The sequence below is a fragment of the Pseudorasbora parva genome, chromosome 13, assembly GCF_024679245.1.
Source record: "Pseudorasbora parva isolate DD20220531a chromosome 13, ASM2467924v1, whole genome shotgun sequence".
NCBI classification, from domain to species: Eukaryota; Metazoa; Chordata; class Actinopteri; order Cypriniformes; family Gobionidae; genus Pseudorasbora; species Pseudorasbora parva.
Genome location: NC_090184.1, coordinates 33,933,280 through 33,947,989, shown reverse-complemented (window position 1 = coordinate 33,947,989; position 14,710 = coordinate 33,933,280). Strand labels below are relative to the sequence as shown.

The following is a 14,710-nucleotide window of genomic DNA, read 5'->3' as shown; positions in this document are numbered from 1 at the left end:
CTTGAGGCTGTACAACTGAATTCTAGCAGATCAGCTGCTGAGAGAAAGCAAAGCCTGTTGGTGCTACACGTGTTTATGATACCGTAAATCTAAACTAAAATTTGTACAGTCAATTTCATTCTTTGGAATCTCAGCCGTTACTTATCAAAATGCCCAAGGTTAAAGCCGAGAAAAAAACTCGAAAACACCAGGAGGTGAAGAGTCAAGGTAGGGTTCGTTGTGATGTTTTGCACTGCTTGTTGTTAGACGATTTAATAAAGCCTGTACTTATAGATATGTTGTGAAAGTTAAACCTGCTATGAATTTAATTTGGATTAAGGGAGAACCTTTAGAAACCTGTCAACAGCACGTCCAACTCACATACTAGAAACGAAGCCTATTTTTTTGAACACGGAACATTGTGACATTGTTTTTGTTAAACGGATTTTCATCCAGTCTCATCACTGTAACACGTAATATATACCTTTTACATTTGATATGAAACCCACCAGTGTTTATATATATATATATATATAATATATGAACAGTAACAATTTCAAACATTAAACAAAACAAACAATTTCTTCTTCTTTTTTGACAGTCCTCCCATAAATACATTTAAAAATCCATGTCTCGATGTGTTTCAGGAATTATGTTCAATACTGGTATTGGTCAGCATATTTTAAAAAACCCTTTGGTTGTCAACGCCATCATAGAAAAGGTCAGTAATGTGGATTGTGACTTTTTCTTGTAAATGTCATTTTCCTTTTCTGAATGTGTTACCACAATAATCAGCATATTTGTAAAATACACTACTATCTTTTCAGGCAGCACTACGGCCAACAGATGTGATTTTGGAAGTTGGTCCTGGAACTGGTAACATGACTGTCAAACTCCTGGAGAAAGGCAAGAAAGTAAATAAGCTACACTGATTGTTTATTGCTAGTTAAATTTTAATATATATTTTGTTCCCCCAAGCAAAACTTAATCAATTTACTGTAATTCAAAGGTGGTTGCATGTGAGTTGGACACCAGGCTTGTTGCTGAACTTCAGAAAAGAGTCCAGTGCACGTAAATGTTTTTCATACGCATTCATTGCTACTATTGTTAAAAACCCAGCAACAACGTCAGCATCTCTTTGATTGAACAATCTGTTTTCTTGAACAGTCCAATGCAGAACAAGCTTCAGATCCTCATAGGAGATGTCCTAAAGACGGAGCTCCCCTTTTTTGATGTGTGTGTGGCTAACTTGCCTTATCAGGTATTAATTCAGAGATTTATTTTTTGGTTGCTTTAGCTCTCTCTTGAGTCACTGGGAACACTTTACATGAAGATCCCATTAGTTAACTTTAGTTTATGCATGGACTGGCATTAATAAACAATGAGCAACACTTTTTTTTTTAAAAGTAGTCCATATGTGTCATCAGTTGGGTAATTTGAATCTTTTGAAGCATCGAAAATACATTTTGGTATAGAACTACTAGCCTGACAAGCCAGACCCACATCAAGATGTTTGGTCTGGAAACTCACCATTGACAGGGCTCACTCCGAGGGGCGGGATAAACGGTTGTCTTTCAAACTCCTTCTGCATGTCGTGCACGCAATTGGATAGCGCTACAACCGACCAGAGCTAGTTTAAACTTTCACCGTATCCGGTCGGCAAAACTCAGAACACATCTTCCCTTCTTAAGAATGACTTCATTGCCTTTCTTTTCTCAGAGAAAAGCTTAACTCCAAGTCTTCCGGAGTCACGGTCAAAGCTGATTCGAAAGACCGCCGTTCGCCAGTTTCTGTGTTTACTAGAAGCACGCAAACGCAACTCGGCCGTCGTTATGTTAAGCCCCGCCCACCGACTCTAGACACGATGTGATTGGCCCGCCCAGAGTTTGGTGTTTACAGCTCAGAAGGGTATTGAGAGTTGCTAGCCGAGATTAGATTTGCTGCCGCTAGGGTGCGTCTAGACTCGTTATTTAAATTTTGAACAAAGAAGTTGCATAGTGTATCTTTAACTAATGTTACCAAATTGAACCTTACTGTAAACTGTTACTAAATCACAGGTATTCACACTGAGATTTTACCCCTTCCCCTTTAGATATCATCGCCTTTCGTGTTCAAGCTGTTACTCCACAGGCCATTTTTTAGGTAAGTTAAAAAATATCTATTTTTTAGGCCGATTCATTAAATGTGATGTGAGTGCAGTACAGAGTAAACAAACGATGGAACTTGAATTGCTAATGCTATCAGAGCATTTATATATTTGTGCGAGTGGCTTGTCTTCTCCCCCTTGTACTCTATGACTTTACCTTAACCAGTAAAACCCACTGCTCTATAATGGAACATAAATAGTGAAAACATTATTAGAGGCAGATGAGTTAATCAGTATGTTTATGACGCAAACCGTCATGGTTTGATACTGTTTATTTGTAGGTGTGCCGTGCTGATGTTTCAAAGGGAATTTGCCATGCGGTTGGTGGCTAAACCAGGAGACAAGCTATACTGCAGGCTTTCCATCAACACACAGCTCCTAGCCCGCGTGGACCATCTCATGAAGGTTTGGAAAGTCTATTAATTGATTGCTATTGGTGTCTGTATTGATTTATTTACTGTTCTTAATCATACCAAAATAATGTGGGGAAAAAAGTAATGACTGTGGCATAGGAATGGATAAATCCTCAAGTTTGTGTGGAATGCATAGTTTGACACAGATACCGAAATGTTATTTTTATGAAGGTGGGAAAGAACAATTTCAGACCACCTCCAAAAGTAGAGTCCAGCGTGGTGAGGATAGAGCCCAAAAATCCTCCGCCGCCTGTCAACTTTCAGGTAAGTGTCCTTAATTAAAGTGTACACTCTGTGCAGTTATTGGAAATAATATAACAATTTTTTTCCCCCCTCATTTAAAGGAATGGGATGGTCTTGTCAGAATTGCATTTGTCAGAAAGAACAAAACGCTCAGTGCTGCTTTCAAGTAAGACGTCTTGGTGTTTTTGTTGAGTGATCAGTAAAGTAGAAATAAATTCAACAATCTGGCCTGGGATTGAAATTTTTTTTTTTTCAACGCAGGTCTGCTGCGGTCGAGCAATTATTGGAGAAGAACTACAGAATCCACTGTTCTGTGCACAACATAGTGAGTCTGCTTTATTTTAGCCCTTTTTCCACAACAATCATGATATAAAGTACAGCAAAGATTAGTATGGGGATGTAGGACCGCACGCTACTATCCAGAGCCCAATGGATTTCGTCTGCAAATAAGCCGGAACCTCGTCTTCGGTCCATTGGTCATATTCTTTAAACTACATTGTTGATTTGAATAGCAAACAACTCTTACTGCACGCACAGAAAAGACTTATAGGTTTAAAATACAATGTAACGCAAGCTCAACCTATCAGCATGTTCAGTGCACAGGTCCCACCCCCGAAAGTTCCTGAACTTTGAAAAAGTACTACCTCGTGAGCAGAGCTGTTTTGAGGGGGGAATTTTTACCCGGAACTTCATATAGGAACCCCAGTTCCTGTGGTTGAAACCAAGTGGCAACCTCTCGCGATCTCTCTTGAAGCCAATTCGGAAGTAATGTAAACTGCAATTCTTTCGACTGGCCACTAGGGACAGGCTCCGGAAGGAAGCAAAATCTGATTGAGCCCCATGTTAAAATTCCCGACTTTACAGCAGAAAAAAACATGTTTACAGCCTGGTACAAATTGTGGTTTTGGCCTATACGGCTAATTTTGACCTTCATGACAACTGTGAGGGGGGGGAATTTTTTTATAACTCATTTGTTTACGTTTTATAAAGCCTTAAAGTTCTGCATAATTAAGGGCATAGTTACTTTGAGTGACAGGTGGATAGCCATTTATCCGTTGTCTATAGTCATTGCGTCACCTAAGCCCCTTGCCCATTTTCTGTTATCCGGGAGTGACACGCGATGACTCGCTCGCAAGATGGCAATGCCCAGCTCGCCCCTACTTTAAGCTTCAGGACAGCTTATAGGAAACCTATGGGTGACGTCACGGACACTACGTCCATATTTTTATACAGTCTATGGTTGAAACGCATTGAGTACAACCCCAATGTCCATAGTTCCTGGGAAAAAGTTCCTGCAGTGGAAATGGGACTTTTGACTGCGTCCAAATATTTGTGTATCCGATTGGAATCTGATCTAAAGGACACGTTGTGTATCGCAACCGGTCAGATCCAATTGGTATATCCTGTGGCATTGTTTAATTTTCTGGAATATTGTAGTTGGTTTCGAAGACAAAGATCAAGATGTAGTGTTAGTAGGCATATGGCAGAAATAACACGGAGGGATTTGCAATGTTGTCTTACAATATACGACAACAGCAACAGCAAGTCTGATTCGTTTAATATGTTTTACATGGAGTAAGGAAGTGACATAATCAAAACATGTGCAAAATCCAGAGCGATTGAATGAAACTAATTCCCAGAAATGGGATTTTTTTTCTTTTTCTTTTATTCTTTTGCTGTTCAACTTGATAAATATTATTCGATTCCAGTGGATATGCACAAAACTCAGATTTGGACTGACAGCCTGAACAAGGCTTTAGACAATTTAATTATACTTGACCTGATACACAATTATATTAAAATATATTTTCAAATTGTACTGCAGGAAGTACAACAGGATTTCAGCATTGCTCAGAAAATTGATAGCATCCTTCAAGAGTCGAAGTTTAATGAAAAGAGGGCACGTTCCATGGATATAGATGATTTCATGGTGTAAGTATGACATGCTTAACTTCATAAGAATGTTTTTATATATTTGTGTTTTTTGGAAGGGCGTTTCATTAAGCATCTTTTCTGCATCCATATTTTATGGTAGGCTTCTTCATGCCTTCAACTCTGCCGGGATACACTTCTCCTAAGACTTAAGGAACAGGGAACTGCTACTAGGTTGACAGGAAGTGATGTCACAGTCTTCTCTGTATTCTGGTTAATGCTTTCATCCTTATGAAGAAATGAATGGCATTTATTTTCAATGGATGTGGAGTGGGACACTTAATCTCTCAGACTGGGAATCTTATGTGCCTTTGCTAAATGGTGAAATATTAACGGACTTCTTTCTGAGGTAAAACTTTAGTTGTGTGCATGGTGACTGGTAAGAGGCTTTGAAGAGGACATATCTAATGGCTTCTTACACTTTCATCTATATGTACTCTGCAGTTGTGAGTACACCAGTTTACTTTTCATATAACTGATGTTATAGAGAATATTAGTCTTCATCCCTTTCAATCTCAAAAGTATACACACAAAACACTTGCTCAGTACAATTGCTAAGACTTCAAAATAAAGTCCATTTGGTTAAGATTAGTTTCATGAACTAATTGTTATCAACTAACAATGAGCAGCATTTTTACAGCATTTTTATTTAGGTTAATCTTAATTTATAATTATCATGTTTATTTTATAATACATTAACTTGTATAACAATGAACATCCGCTTCATTTAATAAATGCTGTAAGAGTATTATTCATTGTTAGTTCATGTTAGCTAAATGGTTAACGAAGTGATACTGATCAATCTTTATTAGCATTCTATCTACAGTTAATGCAACTGTACTATGTAAACTTTAATGTGTAAATGTAACCTATTGACCTATTCTCAGATTAATTTAAAGCATGTTTCTTCGGAAGGTTTAGCTGTATAAATTCAATAAAACCAATGGAAAATCATGTTTTGTGTTAAATCTACATACAAATCTAAAAGAAACTTGTTTTGCTCACCGTATGTGAGACTTTTAAGTAGTGTATGTTCATCGGAATCACTTTGAACTGTTCAAAGATGCTCTCAGCTGCTTTTTAATTGTTCTGTCAAGCAGAGTTTCAGATCCTCTTGTTTTGGTGTGTGATGAAAGCTAAAGATGAAAATCTGAACTTGGGAAAATTGCTTTGATGCCACAATTATGTGTGGTTGTTTTTGCTTTGCTGCTGTATAAGCAACACTCGAGTTGACAGTAAAATCTTAAATTCACTACTGCTATGATTTGTTCTCACAGAATTTTTTTTCAAAGCTTTTGATTATGTCAGGCTGGCCAATACTTTTAAATGAGAAACATACTCCTCATTATGTTGAACATGAATAAAAATAAATGACTTTAACAAAGCCCCTTTGTGCATCATACTTCTGTGGACCATCCCTCTGATACGGAGCATAACCTGCTGAAAAATCCCCCCAGCTTAAACCATAAAAGGTGGATTGATCTAATTTGAATCCCAAAAGTAATCACTACATTTATAGATTGATTGTGTACAAAAATAAAAATTGTAATTATACAAATTATAGTTTTAGAAAGAAAGTGTAGTTACCATATAGTTTCAGCAGAGACTCCATAGAGGTCCATTCATTTTTGGGATGTGGCCAACTGCTCATAACAGCTTTTGTTATGAATATTTTGTGAATAAAAAAAAAGACTTGATTTTAATAAGATATTTCAATAATCCAAATGGATTAAAAATATTTTTAAAAAGTAAATAAAACCAACCAACCAATACAACCAAAACAATAAGCAGATATGAACAGAAGTGAAGAGTGAACGCATATGTGTGTGTGATCATTTTCATTCCACATTGCATTGGTTGATCTAGTGACAGGCCTTCATTTTTGTGTGACACTTCAGATTTATGTTGGAATTATTTTGTGTCAATTTCTATCAAAATGCTCTATTTTAGTCACATTTTAGTGTGTGTGCGCGCGTGTGTGCGCGCAAGCAAGAATGTGTGATCAGGACATTGCATTTGTGGATATTTTCATATTTATGTTGGATTTATTGATTGTTTTTGACAAATAAATAATTACACACACACACACACACATATAATATTCCAAATAATTTTCATTTCCCATTCATTTTCAATGTGGGGTCATACTGGATTTTTCTTTTACATACCTTTAAAACAACTGAATCAAGCCCAGTTGTGTGTGTGTGTGAAACGATAAAAAAAATCTTATTCCACTGAGATGAAGGGAATTTTTTACTAAGAAAAAGTTGATTGGGGTCATATTTACCCCAGAGACCGATTAAGGTTTAAAGGGTTAGTTCACCCAAAAATGGAAATTCTGACATTAATTACTCACCCTAATGTCGTTCGACACCTGTAATACCTCCGTTCATCTTCGAAACACAAATGAAAATTTTTTTTTGTTGAAATCCGATGGCTCAGACAGGCCTTCATTGGCACCAATGTCATTTCCGCTCTCAAGACCCACGATCCGAATCATGAATCAATACACTGACTCATAACTGGTCGAAGCTTTGACTTGAAATCAGCCCATCACTATACAAGTCGTTATTTAGTTTTTTTTGTTTGTTTTTTTTTTCACACAAAAACTATTCTCGCCGCTTCATAAAATGATTGTAGAGCCACTGTAGTGAGATGGACTTTAAACAACGTCTTTAGTGCCTTTTATGGGTCTTGAGAGAGGAAATGACATTAGTGTCAATGGAGGCCTTTCTGAGCCATCGGATTTCAACAAAATTATCCTAATTTGTGTTCCGAAGATGAACGGAGGTCTTACATGTGTCGAACGACATGAAGGTTAGTAATTAATGACATCATTTTACACAACACAGTCTTAACATAGTGGCTGTGTTTATGCAACTGTGCCCAAGTCTAAGCTGGTCTTATGGACAGGTTTGAAAGGATTTTGGGCACATTTTAGCTGATCTGACTTTTCTTCTTTCAGCCAAGCACAAGCTTAAGGCTTTAATGAAAAAGCTAACTAATGGTGGTAATTCACATGACGTGTGTGTGTGTGTGCGTGCGTGCGTGTGTGTGCGTGTGTGTGTGTGTGTTGGATTAAATGAGTGGATTATTCCAGTGGCTGTTTTAGACTTTCCAGTTGGTTTGTTGTCAATACATTATTTGACCACTGGGTGGCTCCCGAGTACCGTTGCAGATATTTTATTTATTGTATAACGTACATGAAAGCTAATAGCCTTTCTTTCACACAGTATAATTAGAGGGCACTGACTGTTCTTGAACATACTGAACGTACCCCCCCACAAAAGCATCTACCAACACTCCTCCCAACACCAAAATGTCACTGCATGTCTGGGCTGAAGTTTCTCACCATAGTAGCCTAGTATTGACAGATCTAGCTCTATTGATTGATAGCTGGCAGTGACTCGTATATTATGGGGTGAAGTATCTTGCTCTATGGGGAAAAGGAAGAAATTGATTTAAGACTTGGAGCGCCACATTGTGTACAGCCTCACATGAGTGACAATGGCCTCTACTGTCAATCAATGCAAGGGTTTGTTCATGCACAGTCAAGAGTATAGAGCGAGAAGACCGATAGAATTGTACTTTTTCTGAAATACCATAAAATAAAATCAAAATGTTTTGGTAGGATTGAAAAAAAAGTTTATGAAACCATTTAAATGTATTTTAGAATTAATTTATTAATGAACTTATTGATGACAGAGCTGAATTTTCAGCAGCCATTACACCAGTCACATGATTCTTCAGAAATCATTCTACTTTGCTGATTTGATGCTCAAGAAACACTTATCAATGTTAACTGTTGTGCTGCGTAAAGGGTTGGTTCACCCAAAAATGAAAATTCTGTCAGAAGCCTCCATTGACACTGTCATTTACTCTCTCTCAAGACACATAAAAGGCACTAAAGACGTCATTAGAAAGCCCATCTCACTACAGTGATTCTATAATAATTTTATGAAGCGACGAGAATAGTTTTTGTGCGCAAAATAAATAACGACCTATATAGTGATGGGCTGATTTAAAAAAAAAAAAGCTTAGAACTGTTATGAATCAGCTTATCGATTCATGATTCGAATCGCCAAAGTCACGTGATCGGAATCATGAACGATACGCTGACTTTTAACGATGTCTTTAGTGCCTTTTGTGGGTCTTGAGAGCGGAAATTACATTGGTGTCAATGGAGGCCTTTCTGAGCCATCAGATTTCAACAAAAATATCTTCATTTGTGTTTTGAAGACGAACTGAGGTCTTACGGGCGTCGAACGACACGAGGGTGAGGAATTTGCAGAATTTTTATTTCTGGGTGAACTACCCTTTAATATTTTTGTGGAACTGTGATGCTTTTCTGTCAAGATTATTTGATTAACAGAAAGTTCAAAAGAACAGCATTTATTTGTATTAGAAATTTGTTGTAACATAGCCTAATGAATGTCTAAAAGTACCCTGATCATTTAATCTCTTTTTAATTTTTACATCAACGGACAATGATGCAGATGAATATTCCGGGTTTTTTTGTGTGTGTGGAAACTTCCCACATTGACTGTCTCACATTTTTTCCCAAAGCACACATTTTAAAGTGATGCATAAAACATGAAATTATGAAGCACAAACAGTCATGTTTGACATTTCCAGAGCTAAATGTCACCTGAGCAGGTGTATCTCCTATTCCAGGGTGTCCTGCTGTGCAACTTTTTTTTTTTTTACGTCACACCTGCTCATTTGTACAGATTCCTGTCTAACTGTTTCACAGCGTATCGCTTTATCTTGTCTGCAGGTGTGTCTGAATTGTCTGAGAAATATATGTGGCCTTACAGCAAAATGCTTTTAACAGTGTTCCAAACTTCCCGGCTGAGTCAAAATGCTCCATTATCCTAGCGCAGGCTCTCCATTTTCTGCTCGTCTCCTGAAGTCCTGATGAAAATAATTAATTGGGTTTTAGGTGTGAATCCCTCTCAAGCTGCCCAGATACTGTCCTAGTTTTCCTGTAAACGCAGGTTCTTGCCAGTCTCTGAGCCTTGGGCCTGCTGATAGGATCGAGATTAGAAATTCAAATGTCTTCCTTCTTTGAAGTAAAGCGAGAGAGCTTTTGAGTCTGGCACCCGGAGGACACGCCAGTCGTATCTACACATTGATCCTTCGAAACGTGTTTGACTTTGAGATTTATTTATTTATTTATCTATCTATCTACTGTATCTGTCTCTTTTATCCTGTTAAATTGTTCACTCGAGGCAGACGCTTAGATTCTCTTGATCATTGTCTCTGTAAAAGAGAATAAAGCCGAGCTCTGAGCGACTGGAGGCCATGGGAAATATCTGACCAGCGGGTCAAGCATCAGTCGTTGAAAGGTTTCATTTGACGACTCAACTTCACTATTGCTTTTTCTATTGTAGTTGTAGATGTTTTTCTTGCTTTCGCTGATCTTCATGTTTTGCTGCCCAGATGAAAGTAGTGTCTATTTCTTTTTCGCTGGTTGCAGTGGACCGTGGTGGAGGTGTCTCATAAATACTCAATGTAGCATTTGGCGCATGTCAGGGTCAATGGTGCGGTGCTGGTCTTTACAACCCCCATACATTGATGCCATGATAAGGTTGTCATACAGGGGTCCGTTATTCACAGGGTCTTTCACTAAGATAGGTCCATGATAATATAGAATTTCCTGGCTGGCAGTGATGATTTCATTCTATCATATTGGGATCCATCATGGATCTTGCATCTTAAAGGGATAGTTCACCCAAAAATGAAAATGAGATGTTTATCTGCTTACCCGCAATGTATCCAACATGTAGGTGTGTCTTTTTCTTCAGTAGAACACAAATTAAGGTGAATAGGTAACAAGTCTATAAAAGCAAAAAAAAAAAAAAAAAAATTGCTTATAACGTGCACAAAAACACTGCTGCTCCTGATGACACATTGATTTGTTAAGACATGAACCGATTGGTTTCTGTGAGAAACCAAACAGTATTTTTTTTTTTTTACCTCATATCCTGACAGGTTTCATCAAGTTTTCCCATCGGCAGTAACTTAATAATAATAATAATAATAATTTGTTCGATTTATATAGCACTTTTCAAGGCACTCAAAGCGCTTGACATTGAAGGGGGGAATCTCCTCAACCACCACCAATGTGCAGCATCCACCTGGATGATGCGACGGCAGCCATATTGCGCCAGAACGCTCACCACACACCAGCTGATTGGTGGAGAGGAGACCGAGTGATGAAGCCAATCAGGAGAGGGGGATTATTAGGAGGCCATGATGGACAGGGGCCAATGGGCAAATTTGGCCAGGATGCCGGGGTTACACCCCTACTCTTCTGTCTTCTGAACATCTGTCTAGTGAGGTCAAGCTGGTGCGATCATAGATATATACCATGTAGATTCCTCATTCGATCAATCTGTGCAGGCACAACTGAGGATTCTATATCTATGATCGCACCAGCTTGACCTCACTAGACGGAAGTTACTGCCGATGGGAAAACTTGATGAGACTCGTCGGGATATGAGGTACAAAAATAATATAAAATAACGTGTTTTAACAAATCAATGTGTCGTCAGGAGCAGCAAGGTTTTTGTGCACGCTGTCTAAGCATGTATTTTTGTTTGTATGTTTTGCTCTCGTAGACTTGTTACCTTTTCACCCCATTATATGACTGGCGCACACCAAAGGTTGGAGTTAAAAATCTTCATTTGTGTTCTACTGAAGAAACCGACACATCTACATGTTGGATGCACTGGGGGTAAGCAGATAAACATCTAATTTTCATTTTTGGGTGAACTAACCCTTTAAGGCCGTTTCACAGGGCACAGACAAACGCCAACAAACACGTTTGTTGGGTTTTGTCGGATCAGTGTGTTACCCCTTTCAGCATTTGTTGCCGTTGGTTGGGGTTGTTTTCACCTGACTAAACATGTTCAGTCAGCGTTTGTTGGTGTCTGTTGGGGGAATGTGAACATTATTTTCATAAAATTCTAAATCTAACAGCCAACTTGTTTGTTGGTGTTTGTCTATGCAGTGCGAACTGGCCTATAGATGTGCCAAAATGTTCTTTTTTTTATTTCTGCCACTATTAAAATCTGTAAAGCTCATTTAGCAAGGCAAGCATTTCAAGTAGGCATACTTTAAGTACTGCTTGAGAGTGAAATTTCTCTTTTTCGTAGCTTTTAAATTATTTTTAGGAGGGTATAGAGAAGTGGAAATTACGTGAAGAAGAGCATAGAATGATGAGAACATGCACTCGTGTTGCTCACATTGAAATGGGTGCAATTTTCTTAAAATATTTTTCCTAACACACGTTTTTCTTTTTTTCTTTGCTCACCTTCATGTCATTCCAAACCTGTATGACTTTTCTTTTCTCTGCTTTCTCTTTTTGAGATATTTTGAAGAATATTGGAGTTCCAAAAAACATATTTGGAGCTGATTGACTTTCATTCTATGGACCAAAAAAAAAAAAAAAAAACCTCTGACATTTTCCAAAATATTTTCTTTGGTGTCCCACAGGAGAAAATCATTCAGGTTCGAACAAAATGAATTAAAAATAAATGGGTAATCTACTTCCTTCAGACTTTAAGTTGGTAAATTTACAGATTATTTTCTTGTTTTAAGCATAAATATTATATATATAATATACATATATATAATATACATATATATATATATATATATATATATATATATATATATATATATATATATATATATATATATATATATATATATATATATATATATAATATACAGTCCCTGACAAAAGTCTTGTCGCTTACCTATTTTCTAGAAATACCTGATATTAACCTGACTTTTAATTAATTAATTGGTGTTAGAAATAGCTCATATGAAAAGCTAAAACCCTCCCAAATTATGTTTAATGCACTGAAATAAATAATTTTCACAGAAAAAATATTTATCATTTAATCAAGACAGAAAGTTCAAATTTTGGCAAGACAAAAGTTTTGTCGCCTATTCAGAAATTGAACAAATTTACTGCAAATACAAAAATATGTCAGCAAATTAAGTTGTGGTGCTGTGAGATCCAAATTTAATATCTTGTATGACTTCCATGAGCTTGAAGGACTGCATCCATGCGGTTTGGCAAGGATTCATACAATTTATTGATGAAGTCATCAGGAATAGCTAAGAAAGCAGTCTTGCATGCCTCCCAGAGTTCATCAATATTCTTTGGTTTCGTCTTCCATGCGTCCTCTTTCATCCTACCCCACATATGCTCAATGATGTTCATGTCTGGTGACTGGGCTGGCCAATCCTGGAGCATCTTGATCTTCTTCGCCTTGAGGAACTTTGATGTGGAGATGGAAGTATACGATGGAGCACCGTCCTGCTGCAGAATTTGGCCTCTTTTATGGTTGGGAATATAAGAGGTGCTAAGATTTCTTGGTATTTTAGACTATTGATGTTGCCTTCCACCCTGCAGATCTCTCGCACACCCCCATAATGGATGTAACCCCAGACCATGATTTTTCCGCCACGGCGCCACCAAACTTCACTGTTTTCTGGGTGAATCTCGGATCCATTCTGTTGGATCAACAGAATCCGACAAACTGTTCTGGTTGACACAGGGACTTCAGGTGACCAGGTCTCGTGGAGCTCTGCTGCAGTGGAAAATGGGATGGCCTTGGATTTTCGAGCCAACAAACGGTCCTCTCGAGCAGTTGTCTTGCGGGGTCTGCCTGACCTGGGCTTGTCAAAAACGTCTCCAGTCTCTTCAAATCTTTTTTTTATCCTCTGTACTTGACGCTGAGACACATTGAAGGTGTCTGCCACATCAGCAGTGGATCTGGTCTTCAGCCTCTTGATAATCAAAACTTTAGTCTCAGGGTGAATCTTAGGCATGTTTGCAGAGGTCTAGTTGCAGTTGATGTGAAGGTCTAGTGTACTGGGGTTCTTTTTATACACACTTGAGACCTAATTGATCCATTATTAGTCACAGGTGAAGCTCATATGACAAGGTGACAACACTTATGTCTTTGCAAAAAATTGACTCAATGGGCTTTACCAAGCTGTGAATATTAGAATACTTTTTGAAAGTTTAGTTTTTCACTGAAACATTATCACAAAAGCTGGTGGGATTAAAATGAGCCATTTCTTGTAAAAAAAAAATCTTGATTAGAAATATATTTCAGCGGCACTTTGGGTCAATTTGTACACAAGCGACAAGACTTTTGTCAGGGACTGTAAATTAGTCCTCGCCTTCACTCCCTCGCACAGCCTGGACTTCTTCATGCACTCGGTCAACTGTAGTAAAGGCTACAGTGGCAAGTGGAAATATCGGTTTAATTCAGCCATATATGTTTGTTTGAGCAAATTATTCAGGTTTGTCTAACAATTTGTTGCTAATGTTACACAAACCTTGTTTCTGTTCGCCATCTCAGAGTCTGATAGATGCCTTCTAAAAGTCAGTGTGCTTAGAAACGCTTTGAACAACTTTGAACGTCCCTTCTTCAAGGTGTTCTTGTACTCACTGTGGACAAGCTCTGCCCCTCACATTAATAGGAATGGTTACTTGTTTGTGGCGGTAGGAAATTAGGGCGGTTTCAAACTGCATTTTTTGAGACGGGCTGCATCTGAAATCGTATATATTCCCTACTCTATAGTAAGCAAAAACTGTTTAAAATATGTTTGAAATTGGAGTTCATGGCACTCATAAAAGAGTGAGATTGAGATTCTGCATTCTGTGCATGATAGACACTTTACTATCCCATGAGGCCACAGGTGAAAATTTGTGAATAGCAGTAAAGTGATGCAATGATAATGACAGTATGGCAAATGTATGTCCAGATTACATTCATATTACACACATTCAAATTATATATTAGCCTGACAAACCAGACCCACATCAAGATGTTGGGTCTCGGAACTCACCATTGACAGGGCTCAATCCGAGGAGCGGGATAAACGGTTGTCTTTCAAACTCCTTCTGCGCACAATTGGATAGCACTACAACCAACCAGAGCAACGAAGCTGAAGCGGCGCTAGTTGA

At 38.0% G+C, this 14,710-nt stretch overlaps 1 protein-coding gene across 2 annotated transcripts; it reads left to right on the top strand.

Moving 5' to 3' along the window:
- The first annotated feature begins 13 nt into the window (after window positions 1–13).
- dimt1l (DIM1 dimethyladenosine transferase 1-like (S. cerevisiae)) lies at window positions 14–6,098 on the top strand. Of its 2 annotated transcripts, XM_067414080.1 has the most exons (12): window positions 14–207; window positions 627–700; window positions 807–893; window positions 989–1,050; window positions 1,147–1,240; window positions 2,072–2,121; window positions 2,407–2,530; window positions 2,710–2,802; window positions 2,883–2,947; window positions 3,043–3,106; window positions 4,607–4,713; window positions 4,817–6,098. In XM_067414080.1, the coding sequence occupies exons 1-12, from the start codon at window positions 150–152 to the stop codon at window positions 4,857–4,859; spliced, it is 921 nt and encodes a 306-aa protein (XP_067270181.1). In that variant the 5' UTR covers window positions 14–149; the 3' UTR covers window positions 4,860–6,098. The 2 variants fall into 2 exon arrangements, with proteins under 2 accessions (XP_067270181.1, XP_067270182.1); XM_067414081.1 differs by lacking the exon at window positions 14–207 and having other exon boundaries at window positions 642–700; window positions 807–885.
- The last annotated feature ends 8,612 nt before the right edge of the window (window positions 6,099–14,710 follow it).

Bases quoted from the DNA above. Each gene is read 5' to 3' on its own strand.
- dimt1l (XM_067414080.1), top strand. From the start codon at position 150: ATGCCCAAGGTTAAAGCCGAGAAAAAAACTCGAAAACACCAGGAGGTG. The intron at 1,051-1,146 runs GTAAATGTTTTT...TTTCTTGAACAG, and splicing joins CAGAAAAGAGTCCAGTGCAC to TCCAATGCAGAACAAGCTTC. The intron at 2,122-2,406 runs GTAAGTTAAAAA...GTTTATTTGTAG, and splicing joins CTCCACAGGCCATTTTTTAG to GTGTGCCGTGCTGATGTTTC.